At 40.4% G+C, this 17453-nt stretch overlaps 1 protein-coding gene across 2 annotated transcripts in view; it reads left to right on the forward strand.

Moving 5' to 3' along the window:
* Positions 1 to 16674, forward strand: part of LAMA2 (laminin subunit alpha 2) — a 492564-nt gene extending 475890 nt beyond the window's left edge. For both annotated transcript variants that reach the window (XM_038397415.2, XM_043510932.1), the window contains 7 exons: positions 2878 to 2990; positions 4255 to 4444; positions 9589 to 9744; positions 11438 to 11591; positions 11905 to 12035; positions 12982 to 13204; positions 16269 to 16674. In XM_038397415.2, the coding sequence (XP_038253343.1) occupies positions 2878 to 2990; positions 4255 to 4444; positions 9589 to 9744; positions 11438 to 11591; positions 11905 to 12035; positions 12982 to 13204; positions 16269 to 16426 (1125 nt within the window). In that variant the 3' untranslated portion in view covers positions 16427 to 16674. The remainder of the gene's footprint in view (positions 1 to 2877; positions 2991 to 4254; positions 4445 to 9588; positions 9745 to 11437; positions 11592 to 11904; positions 12036 to 12981; positions 13205 to 16268) is intronic.
* Positions 16675 to 17453: the final 779 nt, after the last annotated feature.

A 17453-nucleotide genomic window follows, 5' to 3' on the forward strand; every position in this document is an offset into this window, starting at 1 on the left:
AGAAGTTGTATTTTTTAAAAAAAGACAGGACACAGGATAGTCAGGTAGTTTAGAAATACAGTGGTCGCCTGTTTGCTGCTGTCTTCTGCTAGGATTGCTAAAATGTGTCTTGCTGGAGAACAATGCCTTGGTAACTGCTGCTTCTGCCTCATATTATTTACTGCTTCTCAGGACTTGTTTGTCACTGAAGTGAAGAGCGCCAGCATTACAGCTGACTTTGACATCATCACGGTATCTTCCAGCATTTTCCCAAATGGTCCCCGGTTGTTTTATTTAACGCTATTGGGTTAATTGTGGTGCTGCCTTCTTCCTTTGCTAATAAACTACTTTTCTTGTGAGTGCTAATGCAGCATCATTTGTAGAGGAATGTGTGAGAGAGTTGGACAGTGAAGTTCCTATTTGATCAGATAGCTCCACTAAAGTTATCAGTTTTCTGTGATATACAGTGGTTTCTGCTGATCTGTTTCCTGTCATATAGAGAATAGTGAAGTTAAAGTAATTAATAAAATGGTTCAGTTTTGAGGCTTCCAGGTGATGTTAGGGTTTATTAACTGGTTGGGCTTAAATGTGGGACACCTTAAGGCTATGATACAAAAATACAGATCCAGGAAACTCCAATTTGGGCTGATAATCCATGCTTTTAAGTCACATACTTGTGAAAGAGGTAAAGTCAGACTGTCAGAGATAAAGTCAGGCTGACCTTTGTTGAAATGAGTGTGGAGATAGGCTTGTAAATAAAGCCTGAATATTCTAGAACAGTTCTCTTTTACAATTTTTTCTCACTGACACTTCCACCTCCATACTGTTGACTATTTTTAAGCTTTGTTTTTAAGGGGTAGGTGAATAAAAGACCAATATAATGACAAAATAAATGAATAGGTGTGTTAACCTATTACCAAACCCCCAGCAACATTTGTGGCACTGATCATTAATTCCTTACCCAACCAGTCCTCCTACTGAGCCCAAGCATCAGTGTTTACTGAAAGTAGCAATAACTGAGATAGTTTAGTAATATTTGACATCTGACAACCAAATTTTTCCCTAACTGAAATCATTGGAGGCCAGAAATAGATAACCAAAGGCAGACTTTGCCCCCTTAACATTGTAACATGCACCAGTGTGCCATTGAAATGTCCATTTAGATCCATTTTTTTCATTCTTCATCCATCTGCCAATTCCAGACTTTAATTTATCTCCCAGTTTAAACAACCGATGGGATATATTATATATACAGTACCATTACCAGTTGTTAAACTGCCAGGCTAAAACTGTAACGGTTAAAACAGCTTTGGACATTAGCCAGCATTATAGGAGTATTATTCTGCAACTACATCACCTTTATCCATTTGTTAATCACTGAAAGACTATCATCTCACATTCATCACTCATTTGTTTTGTGCTCTTGAGTAACATCTTACTCCCGTTTTTCTTTTAATTGCACATTGGTGTGTACTTGTCACAGTGCATGCTCTTCTACTGTACATGGAGGATTGTCATAATCAGAACAGACTAGTAGTTGTGGAAAATGTTTTTTAAAAAGTTCTCAACTGTTGTGAGGATTTCTTTGTGACTTGTGAAAGACAAAATATCACATTACTGAAGAGGGGAATTACAGAGAGGGGAATTTCCTCTTTGCAATAGAAATTTCCTGTTTCCTGAGGAATCACGCATGACATCTTGAAAATACTTCACAGAAAGAACACTTTGTCAAGCAAGACAGCACATTGTACTTTGAGGGCCCCTGCTGAATCAGGGCTCAGACAGAGGCTGTGGCCAATCCAGGAGAGTTAAACACAGTGCTTAAAAATAGAGTTACCAGAGTCTGTTTTTTCCTGTGGTATTATTGTCCTGAGATCGTGCTGTTTTAGATCCTCTGAGATACTTCTTCACAGTATACCGCAAAGTGTAGTATTGGGGGAGATAATAATTCTTGTGGCCCTTTCAAAATTGAACAGTGCTAGACCGTGGCTATATGATCAAGGTTCTAAGGGACACAGTAAAAAAAAAAACAGACTTCTGAAAATGTTTTACCTTCTATTGTTACAAGTAACACCTAAGAGTAATGTAGCTGAAAGAGACCATTGTAGCTGGAAAAAACCAGCATTTTTCTTTATTTCTTCAGTTTGTCATGTTTGTGCATTTGATAGCACAAAGTGTAGTACCTGTTTTTCCTCTGTATTAACTAGTCAGTTTCCCTGATATTTGTGTGAGTCTTTCAAACAGCAACGGGGAGTTGGGGGGAGGGGAAGGAGGGAGGGAGAGAGAAAACATTTTGAAAGACAGAGAAAGAAACCTGATTGTATAACAAACAAAAAATTGGCATGGAGACTCAGTGGCGGGTGTAGCACCTGCAACTACTTCTATTTTTTTTAAGGATTGGCTAGATTTCAAGTTGATAGTGTCCCTTTAAAATTTCAGTCCTGCTTAGGCTCTGTAAGACAGCACCTTAAAGTATAAGTGTCAGTGAGCTACATTTAAGGATGCACTGAGCTGTCCAGAAATCATTTAAGGGTCTGGTGAGCATACCCTGATGATGAAAAGCAGTATATAAGTCTAAAGGAACTCTGCTTTTAAAATAAATCTTCATTATATTGTCTGCTAACTTTATTTTACGTGGAGAGACAAAAGACACTGGGAAGTTGCAGAGCCAATACCTGTAAAGAGAACATATTCTAAAGTGCTCCAGGGTAAATGAAGGGACTTTAGCACTTGGACAGATGAGGTTCAGAATGAGAAGTTCTTCTTGAAAAATATTACTAGCATCCCTAGGAGACTGTAGAAGAGGTTTTTTTTTATTTTCTGATGTATGTTTTATACTGCTGTAAAGCACATAATAAATTCATATGCTCAATCAATGACATGATTTATATTTTGCAGGACTCTTGTGCTGCTGATATAGAGCCAGCTATTTTGGAGGGTGGCAAACAATTTGGTCTTTCAAGGAACAGCCATATTGCGGCTGCATTTGATGATACTAAAGTGAAGAACAGGTACAACATTTGATTTTTGTGATGAAGTAATAAAAGTGAGGTCTTATGTGATGACTGATAAGCAAAATACTCTGGATCGTATTCTCAAAAACTTTAGGCACATTCTTGAGTACAATTTTCTGTGGCCCAGTTTTGTACATACAAAAACGCTAGTTAGTGCACACAAATAGCATTCAGGCATGAAAACTGGGTAATGATTAGTCTGCCTAAGTAGTGTGCCCAAATAAATTTGGGGAAGCCTGGGGGGAGGGAGAGAGAATCGAAGTTCAGGACATACAAAACTGGCCTGTGAAAAAGGTTATGTGCACAAAAGTGTTCTCAGTTTTAGAGGCCAGGTGTGGCCCTTTTCAAAGTTTGGTATCTTGGTCCATAAATAACACAATCAAGAGTAAAGTTTTATTTGTTTGGGTTTTGTTCAAACAAGAGCATAGTGCAGTTGAATGATATCGATTGCCAAGAACCAGTTTAGCCAGTTCATGCAACAGAATTAATAAATTGCACATGGGGAGAAAAGTGAAGTTCACTGATTCACAAACTAAATTATTTTTCTTGTAATGAGCAGGTCCCTTTTCCTCTTTTCTCTTCTTGTCTCATGATTAAAATCAGCCAGCAAGGTTACCTGTTGCACATCAGGAACACTGCCAAGCTACACACCCTCACAGAAGAATTAATAGAATTACTCCTTCTGAAAGTTATAGCTACACACTGGCTGGTCCTAGCTATTGGACCAGAGATTATGAAGCAATACCTGGTTCATTGCTCACTTTTGCAGTGAAAGAATGTGACAATAATTGCTTCAAGTGAAACTAGTGAATTTTGTTCACCTTCCTAGTCTTGTTCACCTTCCTTCGATTGCACAGGCAACCTTAATTCTGACTTTCCTAATTTTGAGTGCTTGACTTAGTAGATGTAATGTTATTTTAAAATAGTTTTTGTGTGTAATTTCTTAGTTAAAAAAACATGGTGAAAAGACAGAAATTCCATTATATAGTATCACTTTGGACACCTACATGGGTCATCAGCAGGGTTGCTGTATTAGACAATATACATCTCCGCAATAGGTGTTGGACTAACAAGTAAAATGAAGCTCTCAGGTCTGAATGATGTTTGTTTTGATGGACAAACAAAAGCACTGGTATCTGGCCTCTTAAAAATTCATTTTTTCTGAAAGGAAGGAAGGGAGGAGGGGGAGAGAGTGAGAATTAATTTTTCCTCCATTTGAGTTTGAGAAAAAAATTTCTTTGGTTCTGTGTTTGCTTTTCAGGCTAACAATTGAATTTGAAGTCCGAACAGAGGCTGAATCTGGCTTGCTTTTTTATATGGCCCGGATCAACCATGCCGATTTTGCCACTGTTCAGATAAAGAATGGACTGCCTTACTTCAGCTATGACCTGGGAAGTGGGGACACCAACACAATGATTCCAAACAAAATCAATGATGGCCAGTGGCACAAGGTATACAATGCAGTGGGATGCTTAGAAGTGCTAGAGAAATCCTTGACTTGTTCAGGAGATCTGCTTGAAATCTACATGAGCTGAATTTTTAGATACTGGCACCTAAGTTGTGCTTGGAGAATTTTTGCTTTCAGATGCAAACATGTAATTGTAACTATGTTTACACAGGTTCATATTCTGCTAGGTGCCGATATTTGAACATGTGTCCTGTAGGCATATTTGGGTCACATTTAGAATATACAGTATATGTAGCTGGGAAACCCAGAGAAGATTATAATGTTCTCCTCAGCTGTCTACGTTATCTAAGTAATGGGGCCCACGTGACTTGTTTGGAGGGTTTCACACTCGATGAGACGACACAATAGGGCTAACAGTCTTTTTGAGGTATCACTGTGTCTGAAATGTGACACAGTTAAAAGACCAAAGAACTGTTAAAAAAAAATCAAGTGAAGTCAGTTTTGTTTGCACTGTTACCTCAACTCATTGTGGAGCAAATATGATATTCACAGACATGTTTGCAATGTTTGTGAGCTTTAGGAAAGGAAACACTCATGAATATAAAATGTACTTGGCCTCTGGATAAAGGGTAGGAAATCATATCACAACAATCAATATAGTATCTGCTGAAGAGAGGTAACAAATGCATTATAAGTCATTAGGTATACAGAGAACTGTCAGAGGGGATTTACTAAATTTGACAGATCTGTTCTGCTAATCACAACACAAACTAGAGTAAATTAAAACCTGTCACTAAACAAGAATAACCCTAATAGCATTTCACCTTAATCATGGCTCACAGTACTTTAAACCCTGGTCTACAGCAGGGCTTTAGAGCTAGTCCAAAGATAGTTTTCCCTGGTGGAAATATTTGACAAAAATCAAAAATGGGAAATTTTGAGTTTTCAGCGAAAATGCAAAACTGAAAGATTTCAGCCAACAATGAGAGTTGTAGAGCCCCATGGGAGTGATATTTTGATCCTCCTGCCCCCATTGTTCTTTATGGGTTGGGACCCCAACTGGACTACAGCTCCCATAATGCATTACAGATCTCTCCTTTTGGTGAGAAGAAGGAGTGCAACATGGAGTCCCTGGCCCTGGGTACGTTAGGGGAGATATAGTCCAGCTGGGAATCTCGGCCTGTAGAAAAACTTGGGGACATGAGGAGCAAACTATAACTCTCCTGAAACCCCACAATTACCTTTTGATCCAAAATCTTTCTGTTTTCAGCCAAACACGTTTGAGCAAAAACCCAGCATTTTCTGCTGAAAGCAGACACTGTTCATGAAAAATGTCATTGACTCAACAACCCAGTCTTTCCTCTGAAAACAGTTTGGACAGAAAAGTTTGAACCAACCCTAGAGAGGTTGAAGCACCCAAGGTTAGTCATGGCAAAATTGCCAAACCCTGGTGAACGCTAGGACCCATGGTCAGCAGAACCAGAGGAGTTGTAGAGGCTAGTGCCACCACAATGGAAATATTGCAGCAGCTGAACTATGTTTCCACCCCACACTTGGCTCCACTTCCCCTCCGACTCTGCCCCACGCCACCCAGCTCCAGTTATTGCCTCCACATTGGCTGATTGTTTGGGAGCTGAGAGCCAATCAAGTTCTGGCCAGCACCTCCCTCCCCAGCAGTGGGCAGGGGTAGGGCATACTTTCTCTGATAGGGAGGCAGTAATTGTGCAGAGGGGGCTAAGGCTAGAGTGGGACCCAGAGGGACTAGAGCAGTAACCACAACACCCAGGATCCAGCTGGGGGGCAAGGATGTGATGGAGCCAGGATGTGATGACTCCCTCTTCTATCCATCCACCTCCCCAGCTTCCAGTTCAAGATGTGCTTCTGCCACCTCTGCTAGGACCCAAAGTATGCTAGCTAAGGGGAGGGAAGGAGAAATACTGCTCCCTCCTACTAGTGTCCTGCCTTTCTGCCCTGTCCTGTAGGCACTCCTCCCATTTGCCGTCCTACCTCTGTTTCCTGCTGCCTGCATCACATTCTGTTCTAGCAAGGCTGAGGGTGAAAGGTGGTGAGGACCATGTGGCCCTGCTGCTCACAGCATTCAGTCAGCCCCTCACCAGGTTTAAGCAGCCCTTCACTAGAGCAAAGCAGAGTGAAGGTGGGGACAGGAGTAAAAAGGAAGCACCCCCTTTCTCTTCTAGCAGCACCCCGCTGCTTCCACCTTACTATACCTCCCAGCACTCAACACCCCACCAGCAGCATCCACATCCAGTTGTAAAACCCAGATGGCAGGACCCAGACACTCCACCAACATCCCCAACACCAGCCGCTCACCCAGTAGAACATGCCCTCTCTCCACCTCAACCCAATCCAATTCTTGCTGTGCCCCACGAAGGATGTAAGGATGTGAATGCAAATGATTTAGTGACTGAGGTCACTGCAGCAAACTTCATCTGTTTTGGCATCTCATATGGAAAAAGCTTGAGAAGCTGACCTAGAGTATTCTCCATACTTATCTTAGGCCTGGTTTGATACTCATTATTAAACTATATTGTATTAGCATTGCACTTAATCACCAAATCTCATTCTTATGGCCCAACTCCACTATACTGCTATTACCCAACTTATCCTTCAGCTTTTTCAGGCTCCCTATAATAATAATTCTGGGTACTTCAGCTACTCCATACCCAATTCCTTTGCTACTGGCCAGATCACACTCCCACCCAGTTTAGAGCTGTATCCCAAATTCACCCCAGAGTGAATTTCACCCCAATTCACCCCAATTTTCAGTTCTTTTCTTCCGAGACACCCTCCTGTCAGTTTTCAGTACTTCCTACTGTAGATGTGCCACAGAATCCTCCATGACTGATGTGCTCCTTAACTGAACAAGGAGAGGGAATGTTAAAGGAATCAAGGAAACACTGTTGTCCCAGTTTTTAATATTTTAATAGGCTAACTACTAAATTGTACCAATGCACCACATGATTTTGCCTTGCTGACGCATTCTGAAGCAGCTCTACAAGATCCTACAAATTGCTTTGCTACAGCAGCTTGTAACTTTAACCTCACAAACAGCCAAATAAAAAACAATGTACCAATCATCTTCTCAACAACCTTACCAAGACTCATCAATAGTCACCAGGCACCAAGCTCTCAAACAGGTTATTTAACGCAGTAGCACGTTGAACAATCAACCACAAAGTGGATGTGTGAAACAAGTAAGCCAGCACTGCATATTGTTGTCTCCATCACCAAATCTGGAAGCAATGTGGAATCTGTCTACAAACGAAAGTCAAAGCCTATAATGCAGTTGCCTCATGACATTGCTCTTTGGGTCCAAACCATAGACCTGTTATCAAGAGCATAATAAAAAACTTCACAGTTTCCACTTGCAACACCTATGACAATTGCTTGACATCAAAGGGCAGGACCATGATTTCAACATGGAAATCCTGGAAAAAGCTGGTGTTAGACTTCCTGTGTGTAGAACCCAGTCCTGCCAGGCTGGGGACATTGCCATGCTGCCACCCAGTAACAGATGTAACGCACTGGCGCTCCATGACCCCCATGACATGCTGTGGACAAGTCCTGCATCAAGGGGTTTGACAGGCAGCAGCCTCATGGCTCCTAATTGGCTCCCCATTCTATACAGACCCACGAGATGTTCCAGGAAGAGTCTAGGCAACAGCCCAGATCTTCTGTAGCTACCACAACCATTTCTGCTCCTTGATCCTGAACTCCTGGCTTTGACCTTGGCTTGACTTGGATTTCATCTCCTGACTTAGCCCCTGAAACCTAACTCAGACTCTGACCTTTGAACTTGACCTGGCCTGGAACCTGACTCCGAATTCCTCCTCTATTCCCAGCCTCAGGTTTGCTCCTTCTCTGACCCTTGGTCCTTAGTGCCCTTGTTGGGATCCTGACATCTGGTTCAGTCAGCTTCAAGACTCATTTGATCTGCACCCAATTGAGGTAGACTGGCCATGTAATTTGTATGCCTGAGACCCGTTTATCTAAACATGTCATATTCCGAATTAAGCTCCAGCAATTGTAAACATGGACAGCAGATGAATTACTTCAAAGACACCCTGAAACAACATGTGAGGGGAAAAAAATTCTGACTTGACCTTTGAGCAACTGGCAGTTGATCGTATTGCATGGCACCGCACGGTCAGGGTGGGCATTCAGGACTTTAAGAAGAATCAAGTTGAGCAGCTTGAAGCACTCAAACAAAGTGCAACTCAATCACCACAACTAGGCAAATGGCTCCGTGGCCAGTGTGGTAAATGTTCTTCCCAAATTGGTCTATGGAGTCACATGAAGGCCCATTACTACAAACTATGATTGTCAACGTCGTCCTTGAAATCGAGGGTCACTAGCATCATTATCATCACCAGGGTGCTTTAAAAATGTTACCTTAGTTTAGCTAGCATGTATACTATACAAGACATTTAGTCCTCTTAATACACAGAAGCACTGCTGCAGAAGTCACTGGGGACTCTAATACATATCTTTGGAAAGAGAGTGGTTTAGCAGTAGTTATGGGCAAAGCTTGAACAACTCCTCAGCAATTGTTGTTCCTCCATATGAGACATGTCCTATTTGTCGGAATCTTATTAAGCCCGTGTGTGTACATTTACTCCATCCTGAACTATGATCTGTAGCAAGTATAAGCTAAAGGAACAAGAAATTCAATCATGGCATATAGTTCTTAAATATGCCCTGTAATAAACCTTTACAGTGGATGCCATTAAAAAGTTAACATTTACCATCCCAAATGCTTGCAGTTAGCATGGGATCTTTCAATATCTAGAAAAAGAGATGGAGGAGAACTGCTATCACTTTAGTGAGGCAAACACTGAGTTTTCAAATGACATCCCCTTTACTTTTAGTAATTCTAATACTAATACTCATGATGCTTCCTGGCATATTTGAATTAAAAATTTAGTTTTGTGGTTGTGCAACACATAGAACTGTGATGTTCAGGTCCATGACTAGGACTGCTAGGCGCTACAGCAATACAAATAATAAATAGGAATAATATTGTCTGCCTTATTCTTTACATAGAGGAAGTTTTATTTGACTTAAAAGGGAAATCTGAAGTTGCACTTTGAAAAGCATCCTTTGCTCCAGGGTTGTCTGGTACCAGAAACCTCTCACTAATGTGCTATATTTATGTCTTATTTCTAGGTAAAAATATTTCGAACCAAGCAAGAAGGAATCCTTTTAGTAGATGGTGTTGCAAACAGGACCACCAGCCCTAAGAAGGCTGATATCTTGGATGTTGTGGGGATGCTGTATGTCGGAGGATTGCCCATTAACTATACAACTCGAAGAATCGGTCCAGTAAGGAAGAAAGTTGAATAAGCTATTTCACAGTCTTTAAATATGTGTTAGCCAGTATCATCATTTACATTTCTTTTCCAAAATATAAAGGCAAATGGATAAAAGGGCCTATCCAATTCTTCTTTAAGTAGTTGGAAGGACCTGGGTTAGAATACAGTCAGTACAAAGAATTGAAACTGGCCCATAGTCATTACTGTGGGGAGAGGGAAAAGCTGTACAGTCCTGGAGCCTTACAATTCCCCAGTGAATAAGGATTTCTTATATGAAAGATTGTGCAAAGAAAATACAAATAAAACTAGAAAGGTTTTAGAAATTCCATTGAAATCAGTGGTCTTAAGAGACTTACATGGGTGTTACATGATTTCTCCCAATGTGTGTGTGTGTACCTCTCTTCCCTCCTCAATGTCTGCCTCCTTCTCCTTTCCCCACAATCTTTTTCTCATTCTCTTTCCCCCTCACACCAAATGTATGCGTGTGTGCACACTTTTGTCCTTTGAAGTGTGCGTTTGACATTTACCTTTCACTTCCCCAATATTATCAGACTCCAGCATCAGCCAAGGCAGGGCTGGAACAATTTTTACAGTGGGGGTGCTGATGATAGAAACCATGTATTTGGTGTTTGTTATTACTACTTCAAGGGGTGTGGCAGCACCCGCCCCGTTCCAGCGCCACTGGGCCAAGGACTTTCTTTAGAGCCTGTAGGCTCTCCATGCTCCATGCTCCTGAGCTTCCTCTCCCCAACCTCTGCCAGCACCAGTTGTCCAGTAGGTGGGTGGACTCCCAGGCCTCCTTCAGGGAGGAGAGAGGAAACACTGCTCTGCACAGCATCCAGCATCAAAGGAAAGAGACATTATCTGAGATGGGAGGGGGGAAAAGTGCTAATACACCAGCTACACAGACTCAGTGCAATCCTTGCTGCTTCTTCCTTTAAAGGTCATCCAACGAGCAGCATAATAGTAATAATAATAATATCTAGCTCTCATAATGAAGTCTTGTTAAATTGTAAAACACTGATAAAGATGCAAGAAAATCCTGCAAATAATATCTTAGCTAGAATCAATATAATTGTAATAGATAAGATTATATGGAGGGCCATATGATGCCATAAGTATTTATGTAAAACTTCCCATTCACTTAAGCAGGAGTACCACATTTAGAAGGATGTGGCCCAATATAAGCACAGCTTTAATATGTAAGATTAGCCACTCAATGGAATGATAAACAAAAAATGTAGTAATATTACAAGTTATCTTGAGAACACTTACTATACTCCATGCCTTTGTCCACTGGCTTAACTAGAAAGTACGGATGCTATTCAATTACAGAAGTAAAGTATGGGCCATTACATTTCTACATTACCTGTGCAATTTTCTCTGTTTCATTTTGCAGTGCATTATTTTATGCCCCTTCCATTAAGCCAAAGAGATATAACTCCATTTTGTAAGATCTGATCCCTAGAATTTCAGAAAAGCAACATAATTAGTCGGTAGTGTGATGGAGATTAGATTCTAATTACAATCAGATATTGTGGATTAGCCATGTAAAGTTCAAGACTCATTCAGCTCCACACATCCAGCAGCAAAATACAGAATCAAAAGAAGGGATACTTTCTGATGCCATAATTGAGCCTTTCCATACCAGCATTTCTGCTTGTTTTTCACAATAACATTCTCTGTTTGAACATTGCACCCAGGTTACTTACAGCATTGATGGTTGCATCAGACATTTTAAGATGACAGAGGCTTCTGTTGACCTGGATAATCCAACCTCCAGCTTCAATGTTGGCAAATGCTTTACCAATGCAGAGAAGGGAACATTCTTTGATGGAACAGGCTTTGCCAAAACAGGTAATAAACTACAATTTTACTAGTGCTAAAAGACCATTATAGCAAGTGGGATTTTCAAATGCATTCAGCATTGCCTAACCCCCATCGACTTCCGTGGGAGCAGAGTTAGGCCAGCTCTGACTCTGAGCACTTTTCAGAATCCCATTCAGCATGTTTAAACGTTATGCCTGGTGTTTGATCTTGTGTATTTTTAGCAAGATCTCATATTATGAACTGATATCATGAGCTACTATTTTACACTTGATTTCAGTTGGACTAAATAATACTGTAGCTGTTTTTCTAAATGTATCACTGTATGTTTTCTACTCCCCAGTTGGAACATATAAAGTGGGAACAGACCTACTAGTGGAGTTTGAATTCCGTACTACTCGAATGGATGGTGTTCTACTGGGAATCAGCAGCCAAAAAATGGATGGACTCGGCATCGAGCTGGTAGATGAAAAAGTGAGTGAAGGTATTTTGCAGTGAGGGCACCATCGGATACATTTCTGGATATCTGTAGTGCATTTTTCAGAGTAGCAGCCGTGTTAGTCTATATTCGCAAAAAAGAAAAGGAGTACTTGTGGCACCTTAGAGACTAACAAATTTATTTGAGCATAAGCTTTCGTGAGCTGTAGCCACAAGTACTCCTTTTCTGTAGTGCATTTGTGTGTTTTAAACTGCATGAACAAGTTTAAACTCTGATTTAATGTCAAGTCATCTCAGTCAAGATCACAGCCCCAGATATGCCAGTCAGTCTTTCCCCTTCCAAATTTGTTTGACATGTCTAGTTTTGCTAAAACAACCTAACACGTTATTCTGCAACACTGCTGTGTTTCCTGCGTTACAGCATTGGGCCTATGTTAGCAGGAGTGTGCAAAGTTGGGGGCACTGTGTCTGTCATGTCATGAATATCAGTCCCTTGTGTGTGTAACTCAATTTTGATACATAGTTTAGTCAACCACTCAGCTGCACTTAAAAGTAAATAGCTCTGTTTTGTGTTAGACCCACACAAACCTATTTTTTTTGTCCTTATACAGTTTCACAACAGCTTTGCACATTCCTGCTAACCTAGGCCCCAGTGCTACACATGGATCTACACAAGTGAGCTCTGTTGACTTTTATGGGATTCTTTATGGGTGCAAGGATCCACCCCCACAGAACTGGGTGCAGGATCAGAGTCATAGTTATTAAATTCTGGTGATGGAAATAAACACAATGGAGCTAAGCTGTCTTGTGTTGATTTAGAAATGTAATAAGAAGACACTTTATGTTTAACTCTACATTTATTCTAAATCTATATGTAGCCTTTGGGAAGAACAGATTTGATGAAAACTAGAGCACCATGTTCTGGATAATTATTATTTTGATAACTAGTCCTTTTCCCGCTCTTTCTTGATACATTCTCTAGCTGATGTTCCATGTGGATAATGGTGCAGGCAGATTCTCTGCCATCTACGAGCCTGACAAACCAGGCAGCTTGTGTGATGGACAGTGGCACAAGGTTACTGCAAACAAGATCAAGCACCAATTAGAATTGACTGTGGATGGGAATCAGGTGGATGGGAGCAGCCCAAATGGAGTCTCCAGTTCTGCGGACACTAATGATCCTGTCTTTGTTGGAGGATATCCTGGTGAGTGTCCAACACACAAACAGGGCATTAGTCACACTCTCTAGTAATGATGCGTTGCCAATGTCTTAAATATAATTCAGTTTCACACACTAATATCAATGGAGATAGCATGGTTGTGAATATCCAAACTTCTCTACAGTACAAATGCCAGTTATCTAGATGTCATTCTTGTGCCTTTGAATAGCAGAAGCTCTGCAGCACTGAATTTCAGTCATGTGCTGCCAATATTTCAGCTAAGAAAGCATAGTTCTTTTCCGCTTGAACCTATAATAAACCCTCTAGCTGAGGGAGTGTATGCATTTGCAGAGAGGAGCAAAAAGACTCTACCCCTTTCTTTTCACATTTAAACAAAAACGCTTTTTCATAGCCAAGGCAACAGCAACAGCATTTGACAAACCTGAACTGCCAAAAATGTTTACACGTTGCTACTGGAAAAAAAGGTATGCTAAGTATATTGATCAAATAGCACAGAGTTCAGCCTGTGAAAATTGATTTGGGGATGTGGGGAACAATCTGTAGAAGATGTGGGAAGCGATCTGTCCTCCCTCAGGAATGTTTTGAAAATATTTCCCATTTGGTGCAATCTGGTTTATTTTTAAAGGCAAAACAAACATTACACTTCAGAAGTATTTTAATGAGCCCCAGCAAAGTTATTTCTAGCATGGGTGAAAGGAGCCAGAGATGAGATAAACGCTACAAAGAGGCCTTCAGACTTGCTCTACTGACAGTGAATATTCACAACTAACTGTTCACAAACAAACAAATAGACCAAGAATTATTTGAGGAATAATTTAATATTGAAAATCAAATTTCTGAAATTTGTAAAATGCTCATAGTATTGGTTTTTTTACTAATTTTGTAGCACTCCTAGTGCTGTTTTGCGAACAGAGAGAAGCTAAACATCAGATAAAGGTGCCTATTGCAGTATCCATTGAAGTCAATAGAAGGCTTCTCATTGTCGTCCGTGAGCATTGCACTGAGCTCTGAATTATTTTCTTTGCATTTTTTCTTCATTCTAATTGATGCAATACAATGTATCCAGTAACACTTAGCTTTCAGTCCCTCCAAATCTTATCTGATGTGTTTCCTGTATTGTTTAATATGTAAGAGAAAGCCAGGCTCTGTCACGCTGGCCTAATTTGAAATGAATGTTGTGCCATAAAGGTGTTCCTAGTGTTGTGGTATTTGTACATACGAACAGCCATACTGGGTCAGATCAAAGGTCCACCTAGCCCAGTATCCTGTCTTCCGACAGTGGCCAATGCCAGGTGCCTCAGAGGGAATGAATAGAACAGGTAACCATCAAGTGATCCATCCCCTGTCACCCATTCCCAGCTTCTGGCCCTTAGAGGCTGTTTTTACAGCAATCCTTAGACTCTAATATAAGAACTGGCACTAAAGAAAAGTTTCCAGGGGCGTGCATAATGAGTTATGAGCTGCATTTAGCCAAAAGAAGTGCAATCAGGTGTAATACAGCAGTCTATATAAAACAAATACACACCATTTGCGTTGGAATGATACCCATGAACTGAGTTAAAGCTGCATACTAAATTGTGGATCCATGCGATAAATAATTTATCATGCTCCTTTGACCATCTCTCCTCCTTCTGTTGACTAATCCATTTCCCCCGGAGTTTATTCTAAGATTCCAAACACCTCAACAGTCTCGCACACCTGCCTCTTTTTGATCAGCCTGCCAGAGAAATGTTTTGTCTTCCTCCAAATGTGGAATTGTCCCAATTTATCCTCGCCAGAGGCTCAGAACAGACAAGATTCAGTCCAAGACCAGTGGCAGCTTTTCAGTATGTACATATGTCACAAATTTAATGTCCATTATCATGCAATCCAGATTCAACAGTCCACTGAGGTTGCTTTATGCTTCATTAAATCATCTGATATTGGCTAGTGGAGAATTCCCTTGGGCAGGGGAATTTTCCACCAGTGGAAAGTTGTTGAGGTGAACTCTCATTGCCTCCTGCACCAACAACTGTCTCCCTCCCTGCCCTGCCCTGCCACACACACACACACACACACATCCACAGTGTAAGGAGAAGGAGGTGTCAGAGTTTTGGGGTAGGGGAGGGCTTGTAGTGGAATAGAGCTCAGCTGTGCCCAAACCTCCACTGATATTGTAATGTCCCTGTGAAGCCCTGTCTTGCACTAAGGCTAGGCAGCCCTGAATCAGGAAGCACAACTGTTTCCCTGTGGCCACTACTTCACTCAGAATACAGATGAGAAACAAGGCTGGTAACTTCAAACAATTGTGAAGGGAAGATTCTCAGCTTCCCAAAGGGTTTAGCACTCACTCCAAGCCTTCTGGGTTCCCAAGATAGCAGACTTTAAAGTTGTGACATTTTTAGGCATGTAAAAGCTATTGGGGTCATTTTCAGTGTTTTTATGGCTCTATTCAAGCCCAGTACAGTTGGACTCAGAGTAGCTAAAGCCCTTGCCTTTACAGACACAAAGATACAAAATATAATCCAAAAATAGTCTCTCCATAACATTGCTATGGTAGCCTCTCTGTGATACCTGCAGCACATACAGAATAGACAGTATGTGCCTTTTGGGGATGCAGAAGTCACCCTGACAACTTTGCTACTTGTGAGTAAATGCACCCATTCCAGACTCATACTGATAAACCCTTTCTACCACATGTAAACAGACTACAAGTTGCAGATACACAGAACCATTATTTGTGCTGCATACCATTTGTTATTACTGTAGAAAAAAATGCCATTTGGACTTCTCAGGAAGTATGAAGGCTGTTTTATTTAATGTCATGAACATCACCTGAACTGAGTTGTGTGATTTAAATGGAAGATTTAAATGCATTCTGATTTTGCCAGTGGCACATTGTGGATGAAGAAAGAGACGGATTAGATAGTTGCCACCAAATCGAGCCTTTATCAAATGTGCTTAGAGGTTTAACCAATCTCCTGCTAAAGAATGGAGGGCAGCAAGTAAATTGTGAAGAATATATATTTGAGAATGCAAGTGGGAGAAGAGATTTGAAGAAGAAAAATGAGGTAACAACATTAGGTTTTGTTTTGTTTTGTTTTTTCAGATGGTTTGAACCAGTTTGGCCTGACCACAAATATCCGTTTTAAAGGATGCATTCGCTTGCTGAAGCTCACCAAAGGCACTGCTAAATCTCAGGAGATTAGCTTCAGCAAAGCCTTGGAGCTGAAGGGAGTTCAGCCTCTATCATGCCCTGCAAACTAACATTTTGGAAACTAACACTGTCATTCAACTTTGACATGCGTCTGATTGTTTTAAGTGCCTCCTTTTTTTAAAAAAAAATACATTATTTACAGTACATTTATAATAAAATGTCTTTGTGCAAGTATTTTGAGTTCTGTCTGTGATTATATTTAAATGGCTCTATTTCAAGGTAGCTCCCAAAAGAATATTAAATTAGTAATAATTCATTTCTTCTTTCTTTAACTGAATAAAGCAACACATTACTCTAACCTTTTGTGCTGTTTTTCTGTAGTTTGAAATTGAATTGTTTACCATAGTTTTTCATAAGTAGGACTGTATAGTATAGAGAGACATGTGTGTTTGTGTTTCTGTGTGAATGCACTTTATATAAAAAAGTGCGTTAACTCATTTCAAAAATCAATTTTGTTTTGGCCACTCCCAATTTTTTAAAAATGCTTTTAACAGAAAACTCTGCTTTGTATTAATGGACTGGTTCCATTCAAAGATCATTTATCATTGCTGGTTGGGGGCAATGCTGGGTGATTATTTAGTTTGTGCGTTGTTGTTACAAAGACTATATTGAACTTAAATTCTTAGAGTATGGAAATGTGATAGCTTTGGAAACTTGTGCAGTATGTTTTTAGGGTGGCCCTAATTTTGCATCCATTCTGAATCCAACACTCCCTGCTGAAATTCAGTTCTATCCATGAAAAAATAGCCTTATTTTCTTTTTGTATCCAATAAAACTAAAAAATATTTCCATATATTGCGGCACTTCAGACATCTGAAGAAACTCTTTGTATTCATATATTTTCATACTTACATTCCTTCAAAGTTCTAAGAACCAAATTGTACATTCAGTGTTTTGCAGATGGCATACAATAGGGAAAATAGGTTTGTGCTGGTCTTTGTATTTCTGTTCCTTTATTACACTGAGAGAAGACCTAAAAGGTACATTTAAAGACACACAACTTTTTTTTTCTTTTTGCTTAGAAAGATTAGGAACATCAAGTCTGGTTTTCCCTCATTTTACTGGGAGGGTGTCAGT

This window comes from Dermochelys coriacea, chromosome 3 (genome assembly GCF_009764565.3).
Source record: "Dermochelys coriacea isolate rDerCor1 chromosome 3, rDerCor1.pri.v4, whole genome shotgun sequence".
NCBI classification, from domain to species: domain Eukaryota; kingdom Metazoa; phylum Chordata; order Testudines; family Dermochelyidae; genus Dermochelys; species Dermochelys coriacea.